General features: G+C 34.3%; 1 protein-coding gene across 16 annotated transcripts in view; it reads right to left on the bottom strand.

Moving 5' to 3' along the window:
- myo16 (myosin XVI) overlaps positions 1 to 23727 on the bottom strand; it is a 357150-nt gene that overhangs the window by 161380 nt on the left and 172043 nt on the right. For all 16 annotated transcript variants that reach the window (XM_073912461.1, XM_073912457.1, XM_073912466.1 and 13 more), the window contains 6 exons: positions 21724 to 21848; positions 21449 to 21574; positions 13273 to 13348; positions 7388 to 7538; positions 4266 to 4416; positions 2162 to 2272 (listed from right to left, as the gene is read on the bottom strand). In XM_073912461.1, coding sequence (XP_073768562.1) covers positions 2162 to 2272; positions 4266 to 4416; positions 7388 to 7538; positions 13273 to 13348; positions 21449 to 21574; positions 21724 to 21848 — 740 coding nt within the window. The remainder of the gene's footprint in view (positions 1 to 2161; positions 2273 to 4265; positions 4417 to 7387; positions 7539 to 13272; positions 13349 to 21448; positions 21575 to 21723; positions 21849 to 23727) is intronic.

Raw genomic sequence — 23727 nt, 5'->3', positions numbered from 1 at the left:
TATAAAATAATTTGAAGAGCTTTGTGAACTGATTAAAAAACCAGAACATGTTAAGACTTATTTAAATTGGGTAATATAAAGCACTCTAAAAACGTTTAGGCTCAAAGATTTGGTCTTCTTTTGAAAACTTGAGAAAATTAAATACAATATCAGCGGTAGGGGAGAACAGTTTTTTTTTTTTTTTAATGGCAACAATTTATTGCAATCTTTAATCACTTACAAACCTTAAATGTGGATTGAGTGAAGGTACATGTGTATGTATATATGTATATAGGTTGTTAGTATAATTTCTTCTCTATATTTGTATTTAATTTAGTTATTATTATTTAGTTTTTTTTTTATTTACTTATTCATTTGCAAATGTTGATTGTTTTATTTGTTTTTTTTGGGTTGTTATAAAATGTAAAATGCTAGTGCAAGAATAAAAATTCCATGACAAAAAAAAAAAAAAAACTTTAGCAGCGTTGTCATGATACTAAAATCCGGTATTAATCAGTACTGAAATTTTAAAAACGTCCATTTCCCGTTAACATTTGAGCACTGTTGAGAATGTTCTTAAACAGTGCTGATTTGCCATTGTGTTCACATGCTCAACAGAAATGACTGGTGAGTTTGGTAAACTAATGACTTTCACAGCCAATCACACTGTTTACTGAGTGTAAACACAGATGCAGGGACACTGGAGCATTTTAAAGCTACAATTCATCACCAAATAGCTTGCATTTCAGCTTATAGACAAACCAGCTGATCGACGTGACTCATTTCTGTTGAGCATGTGAACACAATGGCAAATCAGTGGGGTTTAAGAACATGCTCAACAGCACTCAAATGTAAGGGGGAAATTTTAAAATTTCAGTATCAATTAATAACAAATTGCAATATTGTGACAACCCTACCCTGCAGTGTCACTGTGTTGTTGTGTGTTTGCGCTGTTTTTGGTGGTTTACCGGGACAGAAATTTGTATAAAGTAATGAGTTAGACTTGGTTGAACTCTATTAAGGTGCGTTAAGAGGACATGCCTTATGCCCTCGTAATTCTAAATGCTTAAAACTCATACTTATTGGGCTCTTATCATTTTTGAAACAAATGCCACAGATTTTCTGTGAGGATTAAGGGGTAGAAGTAAGGTGAGGCTATTTAATAAGCATTTTTTAAAACTGTATAAAATACATTACGCCTATGGAGAGTCCTCAATACAATTGTGTAAGTGTAATAATAATAATATTAATAAAATTTCTTTAGAAACTATTTATTTTCCAAGGTTATTAAACTGAAGAGAACTGATTCCTCAAAATACTAAACTAAACTAATATTCAATAATTAGCAAAGTGCACTTCCCTTTAAGTAAAAAAAAACATTTAAAGTTTAAATAGTTGCAGTTAATGTTAATCTATTTACTAACATGAATAAACAATGCCTGTGAAGCCTTTATTAATTCGAGTTCAACATTTGTGAATGTTTAGTTATTAATAAATTTGCTACACAGAGCGTAGAGCATGGGCAGTAATGTCACTCTCAGTACTCTCAGTGACAGAAAGCAAGCAGCTGTAATTGAGTTGCGTGTAGGATTATAGTAAACATCAGTGGTAGCAGCAGTCATTGTAGTAGCAGCTATCAGTAAGGACAGCAGCCGTTAACAGAGTGTCAATGTAAGAATGTCTTTTCATCTCGTCAGTGCTGCTCAAGTCTCTGGCCGGAATACAGTGAGACCTCGAGGGCTGCCATCCAAACACCAGTCCCTGGCCATGCTACAAACAGAGCCCCTGGCTTTTCTCCAACACCTCCCACAACAGATCCAGCAGCAGCGTTTGTGTGTGTGGGAGACTGGACCGGAAGGCTTGCTGAAAGCCCAGAGAGTGTGTGACAGGGGCCAAAATCTGGACGAAACTTCCTTTAGAGTGGGTTAGAACAGAGAGTGAAAGACTTCTTCTGAATGGGACAGACTAAAGAAGGCATTTACGCAACAGAGCTTTCATATAAAAATTAACAACAATTTGTGACTTGTTTTGGCTGTTTATTGAAATGAAAAGAAAATGCTAACGAGTTTTGAGAAAACCAGCACTGTTGTGTAAACATAACCTGAAGGTTGGGTGTTTATACTTGATCTGTGGGTTTAGATTGTTAACAGAACTCTGACACACCACGTATTTTGCTACGTACATAAATCTGGTCATTGGCGAAGCGCTTCTGCATCTCGTAGAGCAGGCTGCTGTCTGTGAGCTCACTGAGAGATGCAAGGTCATCATTAGGGGCAGGAGGCATCAGTTTCACCTGAAACATAAAACACATTCATCATGATAAAAAGCAATATTAAATTATTTATTGTTTTCCAAGAGATATGAAAAATTAGGGTTTAGAACAATACAAAGATAAGCAAACAATCAGTTCACTTTTGGGTCAATAATCAGGTCTAATGTTTAAGGGACAGTTTATAAAAATAAAAAAAAATCTGTTTTTTTTTTTTTTTTACCCTCAAGTGAATTTTTTGGTGAAGTTGCTGTTTTAAGGTATTGATATGAAATGTTAGTCATGACCCCCATGTACCCTCAGGATCCACAGATATTACTTTTGTTATACATGCATATTTTTTTTCGACTATTGAAGTGCCAACAGCCATTGACTTTTCACTTTATGAATCACCAGAACTCATCCGAAAAAAAATGCTTACATCATAAATGGCATGAGAGCAATTAAATGAACAGCATATTTAATTTTGCACTGAACTATCTCTTTAACTGAGCATGATTATTGTTATGTTTACACATCTGAAACCTTTCTTTTCAGATCATAGCTAGGGCCAGATGGAATCTGCAGGCATTTTTTGCTATTTCTGCACAAAATTTAGTTAAAAATCTGCAGATTTATGCAGAATGATTTTGGGAGTATCATAACTAAAACCTAAATATTGGAACTAAAAAAGTAATACCTTTTTAACTTGAATTTAATGTTTACAATGCAAATCCAATTAGATCCACTTAATTTGGTAAACAAAGCAGGTCTTCTATATAATATATGTACTACAAGACAGAAAATATTACTGTGCAAACTGTATTGTAAAAAAATCAGATGAACATTTTCATATTAGTCAAAAATTATACTGAAAATAATTTAAAAACTGAAAACTGAATTAATATAAGGTTACACATATTTACATAAGTAAATAAACACACTCAATGATGGGCTAAAAATCTGCCAAAATCTGCGGAATTCGGCACTCGCAGATTCCGTGTGGGCCTAACTATAGCTCAGCATGCTAGTTTATTACAATCCTGACATAATCATGCATTGGACATTATTATTCCCTCCTGAGCCAATAAAGTTAAACTGCTTGTTTAATATACTGCAAAAGTGTGTTCATTTAAAAAAGTTACGTTGTGTAGGTTTAATATATAAATATAAAATATATAATCAATCCACTTTCTTCTCCCTAGTACACACACATGCTCTCAACTGTGTGCTCAACAGCACTGCAGGTGTGAGAGTAATTGGAGTGATTTTCTGCTCTGTCTTCAGAGGTCAGAGGTCATTCTCAGGGTTAGAGGGGTCAGAGTGTGCAGTGGGATAGATTACTAGCGCTCTCTACATCCAAACTATGACTGATTCTACTCTCTTCTCTCCAATACAAAGGGTAAAACCTAAAGACAGGATCTAAGTGCATTAGATGGTACCATTTCTCTTTAGTAGCCTTTAGGATGAAGACAAATCACTCTAACCATGCAAGTGCATTGAACACCAATGTTTACAGATGTATCCTAGAACGAAATAATGAATGGAAAGAGTGGGGTGGGGGCTACTGTACAGTCTACAGATGTGCATACATACGGTAACATAAGGGGTGAAGAAAAGTCTCTTTTTTAAGATTTATTGTAAGCTGTTTTTAAGCTGACAATTTAAAACTGACAATTTAATACATGAAAATTTGCATATATTTATGTCTATGTTTTAAAAACCTAGCATAAGTAGATCACTTTCAATGTCCAAGTGCATTAAACACTATATAAGCATCCGTTTAAGCACTATATAAGCAAGACAAAAAATAACTAATTAATTAAATAATGTAAAACATATCGTGATAAATAAACCAGGCCAAATTTTAAACTCACCTGTGGTGCCTAAAATGCAAAGTACTGCTGTGAAACAGAGCTAGTGTAATCTATTACACTTGCAGCGTGCTTGACTTGGATGACCGCAATAGACACTTTAGACTTTTTACAAACTCTTTAGGGAACAAAAATCCCCAGACAGCCCCCATCTCTCCTCTGACCTGCTCCAGTTTTCCTGCAGCGCTGGGATATGATCCATCCAGCCCGTTATCAAGGGAAGCCTGCTGTGTCAGAGCACCTCCAGAGTCCCTAAACATGGCCTCCTTCTCCAGCAAACTGTCCCTCCTGGAGATGGGCAGAGCCATGGTAGCCCTGAAGAAAGGAAAAAAATATATATAATAAAACTATTGTCAACAAAATCCAACTTTGAATTGCTATGGTGCCAGAGAAGATACATTTAAACTGGGATTTTTGTGTATCTACATATGGCTTGTTTACACTGAGTGGTACGGTTCAGTGCGTTATAATACGGTACATATTATTTATCCATTTCCACAATCAGAAGTGTCAAAATAGCAAACCATACCCTTTTGTAACACTGTGTCCTAATTACAAGCAACATGGAGCTGTAACATGCAAGAAAAGGTATATATTTTTTTATATTAAATCAAGTTCTGTCCTAGCCATATGTGACAAAGATGTTAAAAAAAATCTATTTTAGCAACAGTTTCTATTTTTCACAACGTCACAGAAAAACAACAGCATGTGTCAGTTATTACCTCAGGTACTGATTATGTGCTTTATTCAGTGTCAAATGCAACCAATGTGAATTTATCGTAGGTAGTTCACCTTGAAAATAAAATTACCACATCAGTCGTCAGCCATTTGTAATAAGGTTAAATATGCATTAACTAGAATATAACCTACCATTCCGTTTTTAGTGAAGGCTGATATTTAAATGAATGGCTCGCATTTAAATGTTTATGTCGTGTCGCATCGCGTTTGGTGCAGATAGCCAAATTGCTTATTGCTGGCAACTGGTCGTACCGCATGCTGTTAATGCATGATGTAAGGGCACCTAGCTCAACAGCATGGTAGCGAAAGGGTAGAGCAAGACACACTGCTGAACGCTATTGTAAAAGTAGATGAGAAGTAGCCGGATGACATACTTCTTCCGACAAATTGACACCACACTATCCCACAATGCACATAATCAATGCAACTGATGAAGGTAGGTCACGTGATGATGCCAAAATGGTGGATGCAACGTCCAAATTTCATTTAGACTACTCGCATTCATACTAAACAGAAAATCATTTTAGTTAATTAGTACATTCTAATTTGATTTGATTAAATCATTCTTTGATTAAATCATCCAAAATCTGTGCTTAATTTGATGAATATCGGGTATGATTACATAATAAATGAGCTTAATATCTGGTTTAATGCACCTGTATGTACATACAGGATTTAATATTTTACTTACGTTTTAAAAAGTATATGCATATTATTACATCTGTAATTATATTTATATTTACAATGTTAAACCATCCTTTACGCCTTTTCTCTTCCTTAAACGTAGACTACGCCAAACCTGTCCGTAGCTATACCTGAACCCCCCAAATCAAAAGCACCATTGCACTGCACAACACAATATGAACACAATAAGCACATCATACTTATATTTCCATGTATATAACTAGTAGTTAGGGCCACATAATTTAACGTGGTACTGAATAATACAAAAAATTAATAAATAAATTTAAAAAAATAAATAAATAAATAAATTTATCTCACTGTAATCTTGGAATTAATATAGATTAATCTAGATTAAATTAGCTCATTTGAATCCTGCCGAAGGCATTCAGAATATGTGTGCTACCCAAATAATGACTAAAACTAAGTCTTTGAGAACGGGTTTCTCAAGCCAGGTGGCGCATTAGACCAGGGGCTCCTGTTTCCAAAATGCATCACAAACCGCTTGAGAAACTGTTCTACTACGATAATTGGGGATGAAAATAAATGATGTTCAATAAGATGTGCATGTGTTTACTAACTGTTTATTCAGTTAAACATGAATTTTGAACTGTAGGCCTACATAAGCTCGAAACAGTGATTTTTGATTATCCTAATCCGACTAAAGTCATAACTGAACTTAAACAGAAATAATATTACGACATGTTGAAAACTCCAAAACACACTCAGCGGTCCTTACTCTTTGCACCAAATACCCCAGTTTGTCACGGGGGCAGGAATGAAATATTCATGAGTGAATGTGAAACTGCCGAACTGCAGTTAAAGTCACCCCAAATTACAGGAAACTCTTACATGAAAGCACTTCACGTAACCACCTTAATTATATTTTTGTCTATTAAGGTAAATAACTTGATTACAGATGTCCATGTAAACGTAATCAGTAGTGTCTTCAAAGTAATTGAAAGATCCAGAAGAGCATCTTGCTGATTAGATTCAAAAGGGCACTTTTTTGTCAGACGGCTCATCAGTTTGACTTTCATTCACTCTCATTCATTTTAAAAACACCCGCTACATTTTATTTGTATATGTTTTACTCAAACGCATAAACTCTTCAGGTGCCTGATAGATGTGGAGCTAACATTAATCAGATTCACTCTAGTGAACTCCATCCATGTTAGCACGTCACGTTTGATGTGGTAATTTCACAGTAGGAATACAAACAGGTTCGAAGACTCGTTCTCGCCCCCTACTGTACAATTTGGCCAGGTATACATCTGCGCTAAAATATCAAGTTGAAAGTCATCATAGCTTGCATAGAAAAGACCCAGCACCCAACCCAACTTTGATAATAGATTAACCGCGATTGTTTTTAATCACCTGATAAGTGTCGTTTCAACGCAGCATGTAAACACCGATAACGGCCCACCACTGAAATATTTATAACATGTTTGATAACATTCTTCTAAATTTCAAATAATATTAACATCATTAAAAGCTTTTTTTTTTTGGCAGAAAATGAGAATGTCTCCAAATAAGACGTTTCCATTTGTTGTGATTGAAAACGAAGAACGCTTATCTCCGCTTATGGTACTGATTTGTCAAAAAAAATAACATAATATTAACATGTTTGAAAAAATGCATATTTTGTTTAATATTTAGAACAAACATCATTAATTTGCAAAACTAAACAAAAAATCCAGGCTAGATAAAGTGGTCAGTTTCTTTTTATTCAGCCTTATCAGTCTGACTTAGCCAATCACTTCTTGGAACTACAATTTGTGAATTTTCTACAATCTATAATGTTTATATCCCTGAATTATCCACACATTCGCTAAAACATGAATAAATCTGTCTCTGCTGTACGTACAGTTTTTTAACAGGCAGGTTGTCGTCCTGGTTGGCCTCAGCAGAGTGATCTTCAGACTGTGGAGGAGATGCAGAGGGGTCTCTCTGTCTCTGTACCCAGAACTCCTCTGCTCTCAGCAGCATCTCCGCTATGTGCTCAGTCGCTGCAATGTCTGAATAAGTAAAAAAAAAAAAAAAAGAAAGCTGTGGGTAAATGTATACACCATCTTGACTGAAATCAGAAGTGCTTACAGTTCAAAAACCAAACGGAAAAGCCCATGAATCTGGTTTCAAAGAGACTTTTAAAACAAATTTTAATACATAAAACATCTTCAGTATAAAAAGAATGAACTATTGGTCGATCTACTGATTTTGAAAGAGAAGGCAGATGGTTCATCTTTAAAATCTGACGATTATTAGTGACTAAAGACAGCATTTATAATATCATTTTGAGCCATGATTTTTCTCTGGGGTCCAATTGATTTCTCTCTAAATCCCTCTATTTCTCACCCCCCGTTGTCTGTCACATGGATGTGTCCATATTGTGATGGGCACTGAGCCCTCCTGCAGATTGATCCATCTGTGCTCTGATCTAGGGAGTGGGGTTTGATAATCCATCTCTATGAAATGAGCAAACAGCCTAATTTTTTTTTTTTTTTTATGAAACTAAGAGAATGTGACACCCAAAGAGAATGATTCTCCAACCATACATCCATTCTCTCAGAAAGACAGATATCTGCAGTGCTCTCTAAAGATACTTTAAGTGAAAAGAAAGGATTGACTTTGCCTCTGTGTTTTATCCCAGACATCCTTGAGTTAAGCCGGGGTGTTAGAATGAGCTATTGATTAGACTCTAGAGAGAGGAGACTAGTAAATTGGTGAAGACTGATCTAACACCTCGCTGGAGATTCAGTATGAGGTGCACGAGTCTCCTCAAAAGCTCATGCAAATCATGCAGGACATAGACAGGCTGAGGTCTTCCGCTGGTTTCCTAATCAGTACATTTGGGCTGCTTTCATAATTGCTGATTTTTTTCCCGCATTAAATTGTTCTATTATCCTTTCGACAAATGTTTTATTCTTGCTTTTTTCTTGTACTAAAATGAGTACGGTACTGTACACATTTCACATTTCAAATGTATTTTTACATACGTATTTCATTTGCTCTACATATTCAAGATTAAGCCAGAAATGCCCCATCACAAATAAGCCAAATTCATCATTACAGCTTTTATGATTAAATAAATGAATGCATACAATTATAATTTGCTGCATTACATTTAGATCTTTGCATCGGTATTCTTGAATGCACTTCATGTTATTTTATTTTATTTGTCTGTTTGTTTGTTTGTTTATTTATTTATTTTTGTTTTTTCTATTATTTTTATTATGTTATTATTTACAGTTGGCGAAGCAGTGGTGCAGTAGTCTGTCGCCTCACAGCAAGAAGGTCGCTGGTTCGAGCCTCGGCTCAGTTGCCATTTCTGTGTGGAGTTTGCATGTTCTCCTTGCATTCACGTGGGTTTCTTCTGGGTGCTCCGGTTTCCCCCACAGTCCAAAGACATGCAGTACAGGTGAATTGGATAGGCTAAATTGTCCGATAAAGATAACGATGGTTATTAGTTATAATTACCAGTTTGCACGTTGTTTTTGTGAACACTATAATACTATACTATTTGAACACTAGAAAATTTGCATAGTTGCCCAAATTAATGTCACGCAAATGGTTTTATAATGAACGTGCCCCATAGAGTAGGATGTAGTGAGACTCGAATGTTGTTTCAGCAGTAAACAGCTGTTCAGCGAACTCCAATAATATTTAGCTGCAAACCCTTCAGATCAATGTTTTAACAGATTTAGAAAGTTGTTACTGTATTTGACATATATATATATATATATATATATATATATATATATATATATATATATATATATATATAWTTTTTTTTTTTTTTTTTATGCATATAAATAGAAGATCAATAGATGAATAGTCTTATTCAAAGCAGCAGCAGTTTTTTTTTTTTTTTTTTTTTTTTGCCATGTCCTGGTGTTCTGTTGTCCTGTCAGAAAGTAAAGAAATCAGGAGCTTTGAATCTGTGTTAAAATGTATATAATGTTTCGCTTTTTTATTATTATTTTTTTTTTTATAAAATATGTAGCAAAAAAAAGAGAATAATAATAGAAGGCAAAAGGCATGTTTTGCTAATAAATAAAGCTTTAAAATGACCATTTACTCCAGACAATCAGTTTGGGCCTTCAAACAAAAATTGGAGAAGGAGGTTGCCCTCGAAGTGAAAAATGTGAGAACCCCTGGTTTAGACGATGCATGCTTTAAGACACATGTCAAAAGTTTCTTTGTGTAAGACTTGTTTATTACATATCTAATATTAGCCACTTGGTTGCTTGGATTCTGAATTCCTGTCTGTTGCAGGCTGTGTAAAAAACAATCAAAAAAAATCCAGCTGAAATCATTAAGGGTAGCAATACTAAACTTTAACATGGCTACAAACAGCTTGGAACTACTTTATCTGTGTGTTTGAATGAAAATAATTTCAGAATATAAATAAGGTTTCAAGATCATATAGTATATAGCAAGTCTGTATAGCACTGTAAAACTGATGTTAAAATTTACATGAATCAAACGTTACTGAGACTTTTTTTTAGTATGTTCATGCACTTCTAACTGAAACAGAATACTGAGTAGCGAGTGGGGCGTTCTTTTGCTCTCATTCTCGTTCTTTTCAAATAAGGTTTTTGCAGGCATGTTAGGGTTTAGATTTTAAACTGAAATTTGAAATGTGAACGCTGGGTGTGCCTTTTTTATTTGAAAAGAGCACATTTTCGTGTTTCATTAAACAGTATTTCCCTTTGAAACTCTTGGCTTCAATTAGTTTTGTCAGATGTGAATCATCCTGAGCCACAGGCTAGTGGAAGCAGATTCACAGACATCAGCAGAGGGCAGAGAAAGAGAAAACTGAAGAAATCTGCTCAGCTAGGAAATATTCACCGCCCGAAGAATGCTCTAGAGAGGAAAAGCAGTCGAACACACTAAAAGAAAGACAAGTGTATGTCATCTTTTACCATATGTTTTCAGATATATTCTGTCAAAGTTATAGAATTGTACTACAGAGACTATAGTAGCTGGTATGTAAGAAGACCGTGCAGCTTTGTGATCTTAAAAGGGCCTTTTATGTTTTTTTTCACACTTTTAATTTTAACTTTCTTCCTTTAGTGCACAATCTCTCTGTTTGATCATGAGAAAATACTGACAAAATCGCTTGTTCGCTCATAATTACAATTAATAGATTAATTAATTAAATAATTGATTATTAATTAACATTTCAGGTTTTATTTGTAATAATAATAATATCTTTAAGAGAAGTGTTTCAGTAGACTCCCACACCTGCACAATCACATTATAAACACATACTAATAATATCTTTAAATTTACTGATAAACAATTAAAACTTTCCATCCAGGCGATGCAGTGGTGCAGTAGGTAGTGCTGTCACCTCACAGCAAGAAGGTCGCTGGTTTGAGCCTCAGCTGTGTCAGTTGGCGTTTCTGTGTGGAGTTTGCATGTTCTCCCTGAGTTTGCGTGGGTTTCCCCCACAGTCCAAAGACTTGTGGTACAGGTTAATTGGGTAGGCTAAATTGTCCATAGTGTATGTGTGTGAATGAGTGTGTATGGATATTTCCCAGAAATGGGTTGCGGCAAAAAGGGCATCTGCTGCGTAAAATGCTGGATAAGTTGGCAGTTCATTCCATTGTGGCTACCCCGGATTAATAAAGGGACTAAGCCGAAAAGAAAATGAATGAATGAACTGTCCATCCCTCCTTAAATAAGCACTTGAGAAGGGAATGGAACATTCAAATAAAACTGGCCATAAAGTAGGCTTAATTTTATCATTTTATTTGTATGTTATTATTTTCATCATCATCATCATCATCATCATCATCATCATCATTATTATTATTATTATTATTATTATTATTATTTATATTGAAAATAGTAAAAAAAATAAAAAATAAAAAACAACATTCTCAGAAGTCCATGCGTTTCATTTTATGTTATTAAATTATTGTTATTTTATAACTGCGTTAACGTGACTGTGTCAGGGTTCTGTTACTCTAGTCTTATAAATTCTTGTTTTGGTGGCAGAGTCCGGACACTAGCTCTGTTTTGTCCTGTCGTGTTGTGCTCGGCTCCCGGGTTAAGCACCAGTTTTCTGTCATTGTGTGTGTCTCTGTATGGGCGCCATCGTGAGTGCACGCAGACCGTGTGTGCTGCACTTGATGCAGGTGAGCGGAGTCTGTGCGTGGTTGGGACGCGTGCTCTTGTACTCGTCTTTGTGTTTTGTTTTGTCGGCATTGTGTTGTTTTATTCTTAGCATCTTAGTCTGGTTGGTTTTCATTTCAGTTGACGCTGTGATGAAACATGCGCATTGCAAATGTGTGAGCACACGGTAAGGGGTTTTAATTTATCGTGTACTTGTGACTTGCGCTTGTTTGGTTGTGTTGTCCAAGCACGTGGCTCTGTGTTTACATTGTGGTCTCGTGCTTCAGTCTTGTGCTTTATTGTGAACGCGCAGTTAATGAGTTCTCTCAATGGCTGCATGTTCTTGACCTGTTTTATGTGAGCACATGGCTTGTGGTTTACTTTTGTTTTGTGTTCTCCTATCTATTGTCTAGTCCCACCCCCCATGTTAGCCCATTATTAGTTAATTAAGTTCACCTGTTTATGTGTTAATTATTTCTGCTTATATTCTCCTCATGTCTGCTGTCCTGTGCCAGTTCGTTCTCACATGTTGCCTTGTCCTGAGTTTTTCAGTCCTGAGTGTTCCAGTCCTGATCCCTGCCAGACTGCCCATCCCAATTTTTTTTTGATTGTTTTTTGTTTGTTTTTTTTGTTAATGGTTTTCCCCTTGGTGTAGTTTATTTTACCTTTTTATTTTATTATAAATAAATACCCTTTACTCTGCACTTTGGTCCTCGCTCCTTTTTCCGCAACCACAAACCGTAATATACAGTGTTTTGTGTTTGCGCTCAAAAAATAAAGGGCAGAAAAAATTAAGAAACCACTTGAAATGCTCAGTTATTCCAGATTTATGTGTTTTGGTTGAAATTATATAATTGGTATTGTGCTTCATAACATTTTTATAAACATGTCTAAAAGAAATGCACAGTTTTTGGCTATTTTATGCAACAACCAAAAACAAATAAAATAACAAAATTCCCTAAAGGACAACATTTTATGTATATTTGCAAGGAACTTGAACACATTTTGTCATGAGTAGGGTATAAAATAAAACACAAAACTTGTTATCAAGCACCAAATTATAAATCATAAATACAAATTAATCCATGGTCTCTTAAACAAAACACAATTAGGTTAATGCATACAGTATATAATAAAACAAACACCTAATAATGACTTTGAACTCAATAACTGTATATAATAGAATGCTTTATAGGCAATTTACATTGTAAAAACTTAAACTAAAGCAGTTCGAACTAGTGTGTGTATTGTATATACCCTAGCTGAGAATTGTCACCTATGCAAGTCTTAGAAACAACAAGTAATAACTTGACTTCTAGTTGATCATTTGAATCTGAAGTGGCTTATAGGTCTATATATAGCTATATGCTTATATAGATGAATATTATTTATTGTTATTATGGCAAAGGTAAAATAAATCAGTTATTAGAGATGAGTTATTAAAACTTTTATGTTTAGAAATGTGTTGATAAAAACTGCTCTCCGTTAAACAGAAATTGTGGAGAAAAATATACGGGAGGGGGGGGGGGAGGAGGGGGTAAAATTCTGACTTCAACTGTATATATTTTTTCTCTCCTCTAGATATATACATACAGTACACTAGTTTAGTTTTAGCATGTGTATTTGTACCTGAGGGTTTGTCCTGGTTGCAGTTCAGTAGCGTAGGATCTGCTTTGTGCTTCAACAGCTGGCTCACAATGTGGGTCTGTAGGGAAACGCAAACACACAAACATCTCTATGACTCAAAGAGAATACTAAAAGATGTAGGTCACATCTTAAGGAGGTTTGCATCCATCAGCTGTGAGAATACTCTACAACATCAGCTTTGCTTCAGCGTATGCTCACAGCTCACATCTTCAGCACCGCAATCATTAACCACAGCCTGATATATGGACTCGTATGGACTCGTCTTTTTAATTCTGTTTCTGTGCCTCTACTCATTTTGTAATGTTTCAGGTATTTTATTATAGTGTTTCAGACTCAAAGACATTTGGACTCATGCCAATGGAATGTGCATGACATGCGAGTTTGATGTATTATACATGCGTTTGGGTCTAAAATAAACCACTTTGGAGCCCTAATGCAACAGATTAACTTCTGGATGGCCAATGATTGCAGGATAAATTGAAATTGAAGCGGATTTAAGTACAAGAAACGTGACATGACATCTTTTAAGATTTTTACTGTAAAGAATCTACACTGAAATCTTACTGTACTGCATTGTGGATCTTGTTGATGGTTTTACCACAGCTTTCTGAATAGCTTTCACTTTAAGCCAACAAAACTAAAATAAAGATGAGAAATATAGTTTACAGTGTATGAAGTATCAAGATAGGGCAAGAAAGTTAAAAAAAAAATTTAAAAAAAATAAAAAATAAAATAAAATGAAAAAAAATTATATAAATAAAAAGGAAAAAGAAAAATATATAAAAAGTATTTTACATAAAAAATATAAAAAAGTATTTTAATAAAATAAAATATTTATCAATAAAAAACAAATACAACATTTTATTAAATAAGTTTGAATATTGCACTGTGTTGAAAAAAATAAAAATGTGATTATAAAATTAATCTGAAAAATAAAATAAAATACAATAAAAGTATTTATATATTATCATTAGTTTTAATAATAATAATAATAATAATAATTATTATTATTATTATTATTATTATTATTATTTTATTATTATTATTATTATCATCATTATTATTATTATTATTATTAGTAGTAGTAGTAGTAGTAGTAGTAGTAGTAGTAGGAGTAGTGATAGTAGTACTAGTAGTAGTATTTTCCCAGTGATCGGTTGCAGCTGGAAGGGCATTCGCTGCGTAAAACATATGCTGAAGAAGTTGGCAGTTCATTCCGCTGTGGCATACCCAGATTAAAAAATGGACTAAGACGAAAATAAAATAAATGAATGAATGTGAATTATTATTATTATTATTATTATTATTATTATTATTATTATTATTATTACTCTTGTTATTATTATTATTATTATTATTATTATTATTATTATTATTATTATTATTATTATTATTATTATTCATTCATTTGTATTATTCATTGTATAATCATTGGTTCATTATTATTATTATTATTATTATTATTATTATTATTATTATTATTATTATTATTATTATTATTTTCTCTTTGACAAAAGGCATTTAATATTAAAAGTGTCCATGTAAACTTGAGAAACTACTTGACAGATTAGGACAAACAGGCAACTTCCCACAGGCTATTCCAGATTGTATTTAATCTTTTTTTCTCATAATATAAATGAAGGTGCTGCTTCAACAAGAGTGTGTGTGTCATGGTCTCGCATCAACTCAATCAGGGCATTCGGCAATCGCCCACCACAGTGACTGGTAGAGTCGGCAGAGTTACTCAACACTTTCAATAATAACATGCATTTGACTGGCTGTAGGTATAATATTTTCACCCTGTCTACACTGTTCGCCATGGTTTACTGCACATGCAGATACTGTAACTGTGTCTCCAGCTGTTCAGATGCTGAAACTCAAGTGAAACTCTGTCGTTCTGCTGAGTCATTCAACAATCTGCAGTACTAATGACTGACTCGATGTCTGTCTGTGTGTGAAAGAGAGAGAGAATATTCTGTCCTGCTGCGATAAATTATGTATGTGGGCAGTGAAAATATGTGTGTGTGTGTGTGTGTGTGTGTGTTTATAATGTGAGTGTGTGCAGGTGTGGGAGTCTACTGGAACACTTCTCTGAAAACAATTGTATTGTAAACATGCAGTAATATTCTGTGCATTTGAAATGTAGCAGTATAAAGCAAATTAATAATAGAACAATAATTTTCACAATAATATAAATAAACTAATTATGCAGTACTGTGATTAGACTATTTTCCTTTACACTACTCTTCAATGTTTTAGTCTGTTTTACTCTCCATGTTTGTCGTCATTTGATCAAAACTGCAGTAAAACGGTTTATGCAAGCCTGAATTTTAGCATCTGTTATTATTATTTTTTTTTATCTTTAGCATGTCCTCCAGAAATTATTCTAAATAAGTGGATTTTGTGGACTTGTAGAAGACATTCGACCTTGTACCTCAAGGCATTCTGTGGAGGGTGCTCTGGGAGTATGGGGTCAGAGGCACTCTGCTAAGTGCCGTCTCGTCCCTGTATGAACAGAGTAGAAGTCTGGTTTGCATTGCCAACAATAAGCCAGACTTGTTCCCAGTGCATGTTGGACTCTGGCAGGCCTTTGTTACCAATTCTCTTCATAATTATTATAGACAGAATTTCAAAGCGCAGCCTTGGGCTGGAGGGGGTCCGGTTCGGGGACCACAGGCTTTCACCTCTGTTATTCGCAGATGATGAAGTTGTTGGCTTTATCGAACACAGACCTTCAGCATGCACTGGGGCAGTTTGCTCCTGAGTTTGACGCAGCTGGGATGATCAGTACCTCTAAGTCCAAGGCCATGGTGCTCCACCGGAAAAAGGTGGTTTGCCATCTTTAGGTCTTTACCCCAGGTTGAGGAGTACAAGTATCTTGGGGTTTTGTTCATGAGTGAGGAAAGGATGAAGCGTGAGATTGACATGCGGATTGGTGCAGCAGCAGCAGTATTGCAATCAATGTACCGGTTCGTTGTGGTAAAGAAGGAGCTGAGCCGAAAGGCAAAGCTCTCAATTTACTGGTCAATCTATGTTCCTACTCTCACCTATGGTCATGAGCTTTGGGTCATGACTCAAAGGACAAGATCTTGGATACAAGCAGCCGAGTTTTCTTCGCAGGGTGTACCCTAATGGTCTGTCACCCGGGAGGAAAACGGAGTAGAGCCGCTGCTCCTCCACATTGAGAGAAGTCAGCTGAGGTGGCTCCAGCATCCATTTCGGATGCCTCCTGGATGCCCATCTAAGGAGGTGTTCCAGGGATGTCCCACCGGAAGGAGGCCTCGGGGAACACCATGGGATCCCCCTGAAGGAACTGGAGGAATTGTCTGGGGAGAGGCAAGTCTAATAATTGTTGCCCCCACAACCCGGCCCCAGATAAGCAGTAGAAAATGAATGAATGAATGAACGAATGAATGACTGTTTTAAAGGATGTTTTAATGTATTAAAGGAATAGTTCACTCAAAGTTTGTCATCCATCACTCATCAAACATGTTTGAGTTTATTTTTGTTTAACACAAAAAAAGAATGAAAAAGAATGTTGGGAAGCCATTGATTTCCATTGTACGTTTATTATTTTGTAGTTTTCTACTATGGATGTGATGGCTGCTAGATTTCAAACATTTTTCAGAATTTCATGTTTTGTGTTCAAAGGAAGAAAGAGATGAACGTTTAGAACCACTTGAGCGTAAGTAAATGGTAAACTTTGCCTTTATGACTGAAATTACAAATTTTACATGCTGTTTTAACACAAAGTTAACATGTTGCTAACATAGCCTAATTCTACCATGGTTAATGCTTCTCCTACATGTTTATAACATGTTTAACATTATGCCGTTGTGAAATAGAATCAAAACGGCTTTGATGTGCACACGTTGCTAGCGTAAACCGACACATTTTAGAATATGGCTAAAATGTGTTAACATGATCCTAACAATTTTCTATGTTGCTTATATGTTTCTTGCATGGCTACTAACATAAACATGCTGTTGTACTGTCACTGTAAATTGCTAACAGAAATTAACAAGTTTTAACATTATTAATGGCATCAAATGCTACTAGTAGATTCACTGGCTAATACAATGAGTCACTAGCATGTCTTTAACATATTTAACATTTTTAATAGTATGCAGCATGATTTAGCAGTTTTATGATTAATGAAACCATTTTAATGCTAACATGTTGCTTGCATAAACTGCCATGTTTTAGCACATAGCTAAAATGTGTTAACATGATCCTAACAATTTTCTGTTGCTAATATGTTTCTTGCATGTTTAAAATATTACTACCATGAAGATAAATGTTGCTAGCATGTTTTTACCATACACGTTGCCAACACGAATTAACATGTTTTAACTTTATGTTAATACAAATAAAATGCTAATTTAATAGCTACTAAATTGTGTCACTAGCATGTTTTTAACACATTTAACTTTTTTAACACTATGCAGCATGAACTCGATTTTTATAATGAATTAAACCATTTTAATGCCGGCATAAATTGTCATGTTTTAACACATGGCTAACATTATTCTAGCATTTAGTGTGTCACAAAAAATATTTTGTGCATAGTTAGCATATAACTAATATGAACATGCATGTTGTTAGCATGTTTCCAACATTTTTTATACTGTTAACTGCTAACAGAAATTAACATGTTTTAATATGTCAAATGCTACTATTAGATTTACTGCTAATAAAATGTATCATTAGCATGTCTTTAACGAATGGAACATTTTTAACAATTTGCAGCATGATTTAGCATTTTTTTTTTTTTGATTAATGAAAAAAATGCTTCGTTTTAGCACATGGCTTTATGTCGCTAAAATATTTTTGTATTATTATTATTATTATTATTAGAATATTGCTAACATGAATTTTGCTAGCATGTTTTTAACAAATTTAACATGTTTATCACTATGGGGCATGAATAAGCATGTTTACAATTAATAAAACTATTTTAATGTTAGCAAAAAAACTAAATTAAACGGTTTAATGTTAAGGTTTGCTAGCATAAATAATCATGCTTTAACACATGGCTAACACTTTGTTAACACAATCCTACCCTTTTTTGTTGCTAAATTTCCCTGTCATAGTTATGATATTACTACCATGAACATGCATGTTGTTATGTTTAAAATACATGTTTCATGAGTTGCTAACATGAATTAACATTGACATTGTCATGACATCAACAATGTTAATGTCATAACATACAGCTAGTGTATTTAGTTACTATAATTTTACCCTCAATTGTTTCTAACACATGCACACACTTGTAAGACTATACCAGGATAGTTTACCATTTTGCTAGCACTCAATTCCATGTTTCAGCAAATGGGTAATCTACTTTTGCATGATCCTAGAATGTTGATATCATGTTTGTTTTTATGCTAATAAAATGTGTCTTGGGTGGTCAGCAAATTACTAACAGGGAACATGAACATTGTTTGCATGTTTCTAACATATGTTTTACGTTTCTAACATGAATTAACATGTTTTCACACTATCCCATCATGTCATAACATGCTGCTGATACATTTACTGGCTAATATAATGTGTCACTAGAGTATTGCTAGCACAACTATGCAATAATGCATTAGCATGTTGATATGCAGAGCGTAATTTGTGAATTGTGAGGTCCCGGAACAGACAAGGGTAACAGATCCGTCATGGTACCTAAGGATGTAGAGGTGCCGCTCTCGAAAGTGGAAGGAGGAGGTGGGGGGGTGGGTTTGAGATAGCGGGGGGATGGATGACGGAGGGGAAGAGCGGAGGGATTTGTTGTAGACGAAAGTGAAGAGAGTTGGGGAGTCACTAAAGACAGTGAAGGTGAACAGCGGACAGGGGAGAAGCGATTAAGGAGGGGGATCAGTAAAATGAGGTGCCGGATCAGATTTCAGAGGTGCCGGATCCAGAATGTTCTGGCACAAATGAAGTCCTGTTTATATGTTGATTAAATCGTTTTAATTCTAACATGTTGCTAGTATTAATTTGTATGTTTTTAACACATGGCCTACATGCTTTTTAGCATGTTGATATCATGTTTTTAGGCTAATAAAACATTTCTTCTTTGTAACAGAGAACATGAACATTATTTTTCACATGTTGCTAACATAAGTTAGCACATTTCAACTAGTTATAATATGAACATTTCATAGCAAACTACTTATACATTTACTAGCTACTATAATTTGTCACTAGGTTATTTCAAACACAAGTACACATTTTTACACTATCCAATAATGTATAAGCATGTTGATTTTTTTAAATTAAACTGTTTTAATGCTAACATGTTGCTGGCATTAATTTCCATGTTTTAACACATGGCTAACATGGTTTTTAGAATGTTGATATCATGCTTTTTAGGCTGATAAAATGTTTATTTTTTGGAACACAGAACATAAACACTGCTAGAATTTTTCACGTTGCTAACATAAATTAGCACATTTTAACTAGTTAGTAATACTAACATATCATAGCAAGCAGCTAGTTCATTTTCTAGCTACTATAATTTGTCACAAGCAAGTTTCCAGCCGTGCACTTGCCTGCAAAAGCCCCAACTAAGACTACATCTCACAAAAGATCTAAGGGAGTACAAGGGAAAGGAGAATATGTAGATGAAGGCAAGAGTACCCGAGGGACAAAAAGAACAAAGGAGAAGTATGAAGAAATGTTCTCATCAGTAGCCTGAAACATTATCAAATATTTGACCGTGTCAGCAGGTCTATCCTTTCCTCAAGAAATCAATCTCCTCCAGCGCAAACTGTGTTATTCAACTCATATAAAACACATTAGTACTTGCATATGATCCTCAACACTCCAGCCCATCTGGCTGGGAATTGGTAAGATCAATGCAAAGCTGAAGTCTCATTAATCAGAAGGAAGAAGGGAGGGTGATAACGAACTGTATTTGGTCTACTATAACTCCAGCATCAATATTCAACTGACCGCAAGCAGCAATATGGCTTAGCGGCTAATGACAAGTAAGCATGAGCCAAACAGAATTTCACTCATGAAAATTCCAATAATTCACATTTGTTTAGTTCTGGGATCAGCAATCTTTTTTGACCAGACTTAAAACAACACCATACATATAACAAGGTGTATGTATGTATAAAAATAAAACAATTAATAAATAATATTTGCTCATCATTTAGTAGAGACAAACCTTTCTTTTTCTTCTGAAGTTCTGAAAAATTACTTATTTTAAACCATTTTAAAACCCTGTAACCACTGTGTTCCATAGTATTTGTTTTTCTTACAACAGAATGTCAATGGTTACAGGTTTCGAACATTTTTGAAAAATCTCCTATTGTGTCTAACAGAAAAATGAAACTCAAAGGTTTAGAAACCACTTGACGGAGGGCATTTTCATTTTTAGGTGAACTACCCTTTCAATACATGTAAATAAATGTACCCATTTATTATTATTGTTATTATTATATATATAATTTGCCTAACACTGCACATTAATATATATATATATATATATATATATATATATATATATATATATATATATATATATATATATATATATATATATATATATTTATATATATGTATATATATATATATATATATATATATATATATATATATATATATATATATATATATATTAATGTGCAGTGTTATGCAAATCAATTAAAAAATGTAATTCTAATTTAAATTTAAATAAAATATATACTCCAATGTCATTTAATACTAAAGTTTAATTTTTACAAGATATTATTTACTTATATATATTTTTGTTACATTTTTTAATTAAATGAATACATATTGTATGCTATAAAAACAAACACAAATATATTAATTACATCTGATTACTGATTAGATGTGCAAATCTTAAATAATTGTAATAAAATTCATAAACAAACAAGCACTTAAATATTCCAAAACAAGCAAGCATTTAAATATTCATACATTCATCTATTACACATGCTCTTAAAGTTGCCAAACCCTTTGGTCTATATCAGAATATGATTTCCAAAGAAAGAAAGAAAGAAAGAAAGAAAGAAAGAAAGAAAGAAAGAAAGAAAGAAAGAAAGAAAGAAAGAAAGAAAGAAAGAAAGAAAGAAAGAAAGAAAGAAAGAAAGAAAGAAAGAAAGAAAGAAAGAAAGAAAGAAAGAAATGGCTCTCATGTCATGATGTGTACCTGTCCATATTTGGCAGCTAGATGTAATGGCGTCCAGTAGCTGCTGTCAGACACCAGTACATCTGCTCCATTCTCCAGCAGAACTGACACCACCTCCTTATAGCCGCTGGCACTAGCGATGTGTAGCTGCAAACACAACAAACACAGACAAACCTTACACGTGACGTTTCATGTAGTCAGATGTCTGATTCACTTCAGCCTACACACATTGAACAGATTTCATGTTTAGTGCTCAGCGAACCGTTACATATTAGGATATTCATATGTTTTCTCACCAGCGTGACCCCATCGTCATTTTGTTGATTGACGCTTCCCCCGCTGCTGACCAGCTGCTTCACGTCAGACATCATGGTGAAGCAGCGCTGGCTCTTCATCTGGTGGACAGAGCTCATGTCCACTCCTAACACACACAGACAGGTGTCGCAGTCAAGTCACAGTCAATTATAGAGCTTTTTCATTATATTAAAAAATAAAATCTTTTTTTTTATTATTATTATTAAGTACACCAGAAATAACAGCAAAATCCACTATCTAACTTGACAAATGCAATCATTGATGTAATGTTCATTTCATTTCATTTTATTTTCTTCAGCTTAGTCCCTTTATTAATCCGGGGTCACCATAGCGGAATCAACCACCAACTTATCTAGCAAGTGTTTACGCAGCGGATGCCCATCCAGCCGCAACCCAATTCTGGGAAACATCCACACACACATTCACACACGCACTCATACACTACGGACAATTTAGCTTACCCAATTCACCTGTACCACATGTCTTTGGACAGTGGGGGAAACCAGAGCACCGTGAGGAAAACCCACGCGAAGGCAGGGAGAACATGCAAACTCCACACAGAAACGCCAACTGAGCCGAGGTTCGAACCAGCGACGTTCTTGCTGTGAGGCGACAGCACTACCTACTGCACCACTGCCTTGCCTAATGTAATGCATTTGATTTTAATACTCACAACTGCAAATAATTCATTCATTCATTCATTTTCTTCTCGGCTCAGTCCTTTAATTAATCCGGGATCGCCACAGTGGAACGAAAAGCCAACTTTGTTTGCTTTTTATATATTTATTTATTTATTTATCTTTGTTTTTTATTTATTTTTTTTAAATGTGTATTTATATTTGAATTTATTAATGTATTTATTTAACTATTTAAAATGTTTGTTTATTTGACTAAAGTTTGTGTTTATTTGTTTATCGGTTAATTAAATTTGTGTTTATTCATTCTAATCAAGGAATGAATTAATGTTTTTATAATTAATAATTAAAGTATTGCAATAATTAAAACAAGCATACGCATTAATTACAATTATGCTCAGACCTTTATAGTTTAAAATAGGCTAACAGTGAGATAAACTATAGTATAACACACACATCTGTCTAAAAAATGCACAATTGATCACTTATTCCTTTTCAAAAATTATAAAAAAAAAAAAATAGTACTGAAAGAAGAAAATCACAAGAAAGAATGCTGCTTTGAAACAGAAACTTATTTCATCATGAGGCCTTATTTTAGTCAGTTATTTAAGATTTGTTTCTAAAAAAATATATATAGTTAGCCTAGAGAAATTTTATGTTGGCGTAGATCTGAGGTGTATTAGTTTACCGGCGAGCGTGAGTGGAATTTTACAAAGCACTTGCTTTGGGTGGTTCGCAAGACCATTGAGCAATGATTTTTCATTGAGCAATTCTCAGTAGCCATAACTGTAACTATTGAAATTTGTGTTTTATGTGTTTGTTTGTGATTTGTTTGTTTGTGTTTTACAAAATCCCAAACTACATAGCATTGTGTGGACAAAAGTGTTTGTCAAAAGTGTTCTGCAGCAGGACAATGACCCAAAGCACACCAGCAAGTCCACTTTTGAATGGTTGACGAAAAACAAAATAAAGACTTTGGAGTGGTCTAGTCAAAGTCCTGACCTGTGTCCAATTCAGATGCTGTGACATATTGCAAGTTATCGATTAAGCTTGACTACTGTTGTTTTTGCTTAAGGTGGCCAATCATTTTATTTATTTATTTTTTTTGTAGGTTTAGGGGGCAAACACTTTTTCACAAAGGGCTATGTAGTTTTGTATTTTGTTTTCATTAATAATACAAATTTTCATTTTTAAAACTGCATGATGTGTTTACTTGTGTTATCTTTGACTCATATTTAAATTTGTTTGATCATTTGAAATAGTTAAGTGTCACAAACATGCAAAAACACCAAGAACTCAGTAAGGAGCAAACCGTTTTTGGCTGTTAAGCAAAAAAAAAATAAATAAATA

This window comes from Danio rerio, chromosome 9, assembly GCF_049306965.1.
Source record: "Danio rerio strain Tuebingen ecotype United States chromosome 9, GRCz12tu, whole genome shotgun sequence".
In the NCBI taxonomy this organism is placed as follows: domain Eukaryota; kingdom Metazoa; phylum Chordata; class Actinopteri; order Cypriniformes; family Danionidae; genus Danio; species Danio rerio.
This window is presented reverse-complemented; position numbering and strand designations above follow the sequence as displayed.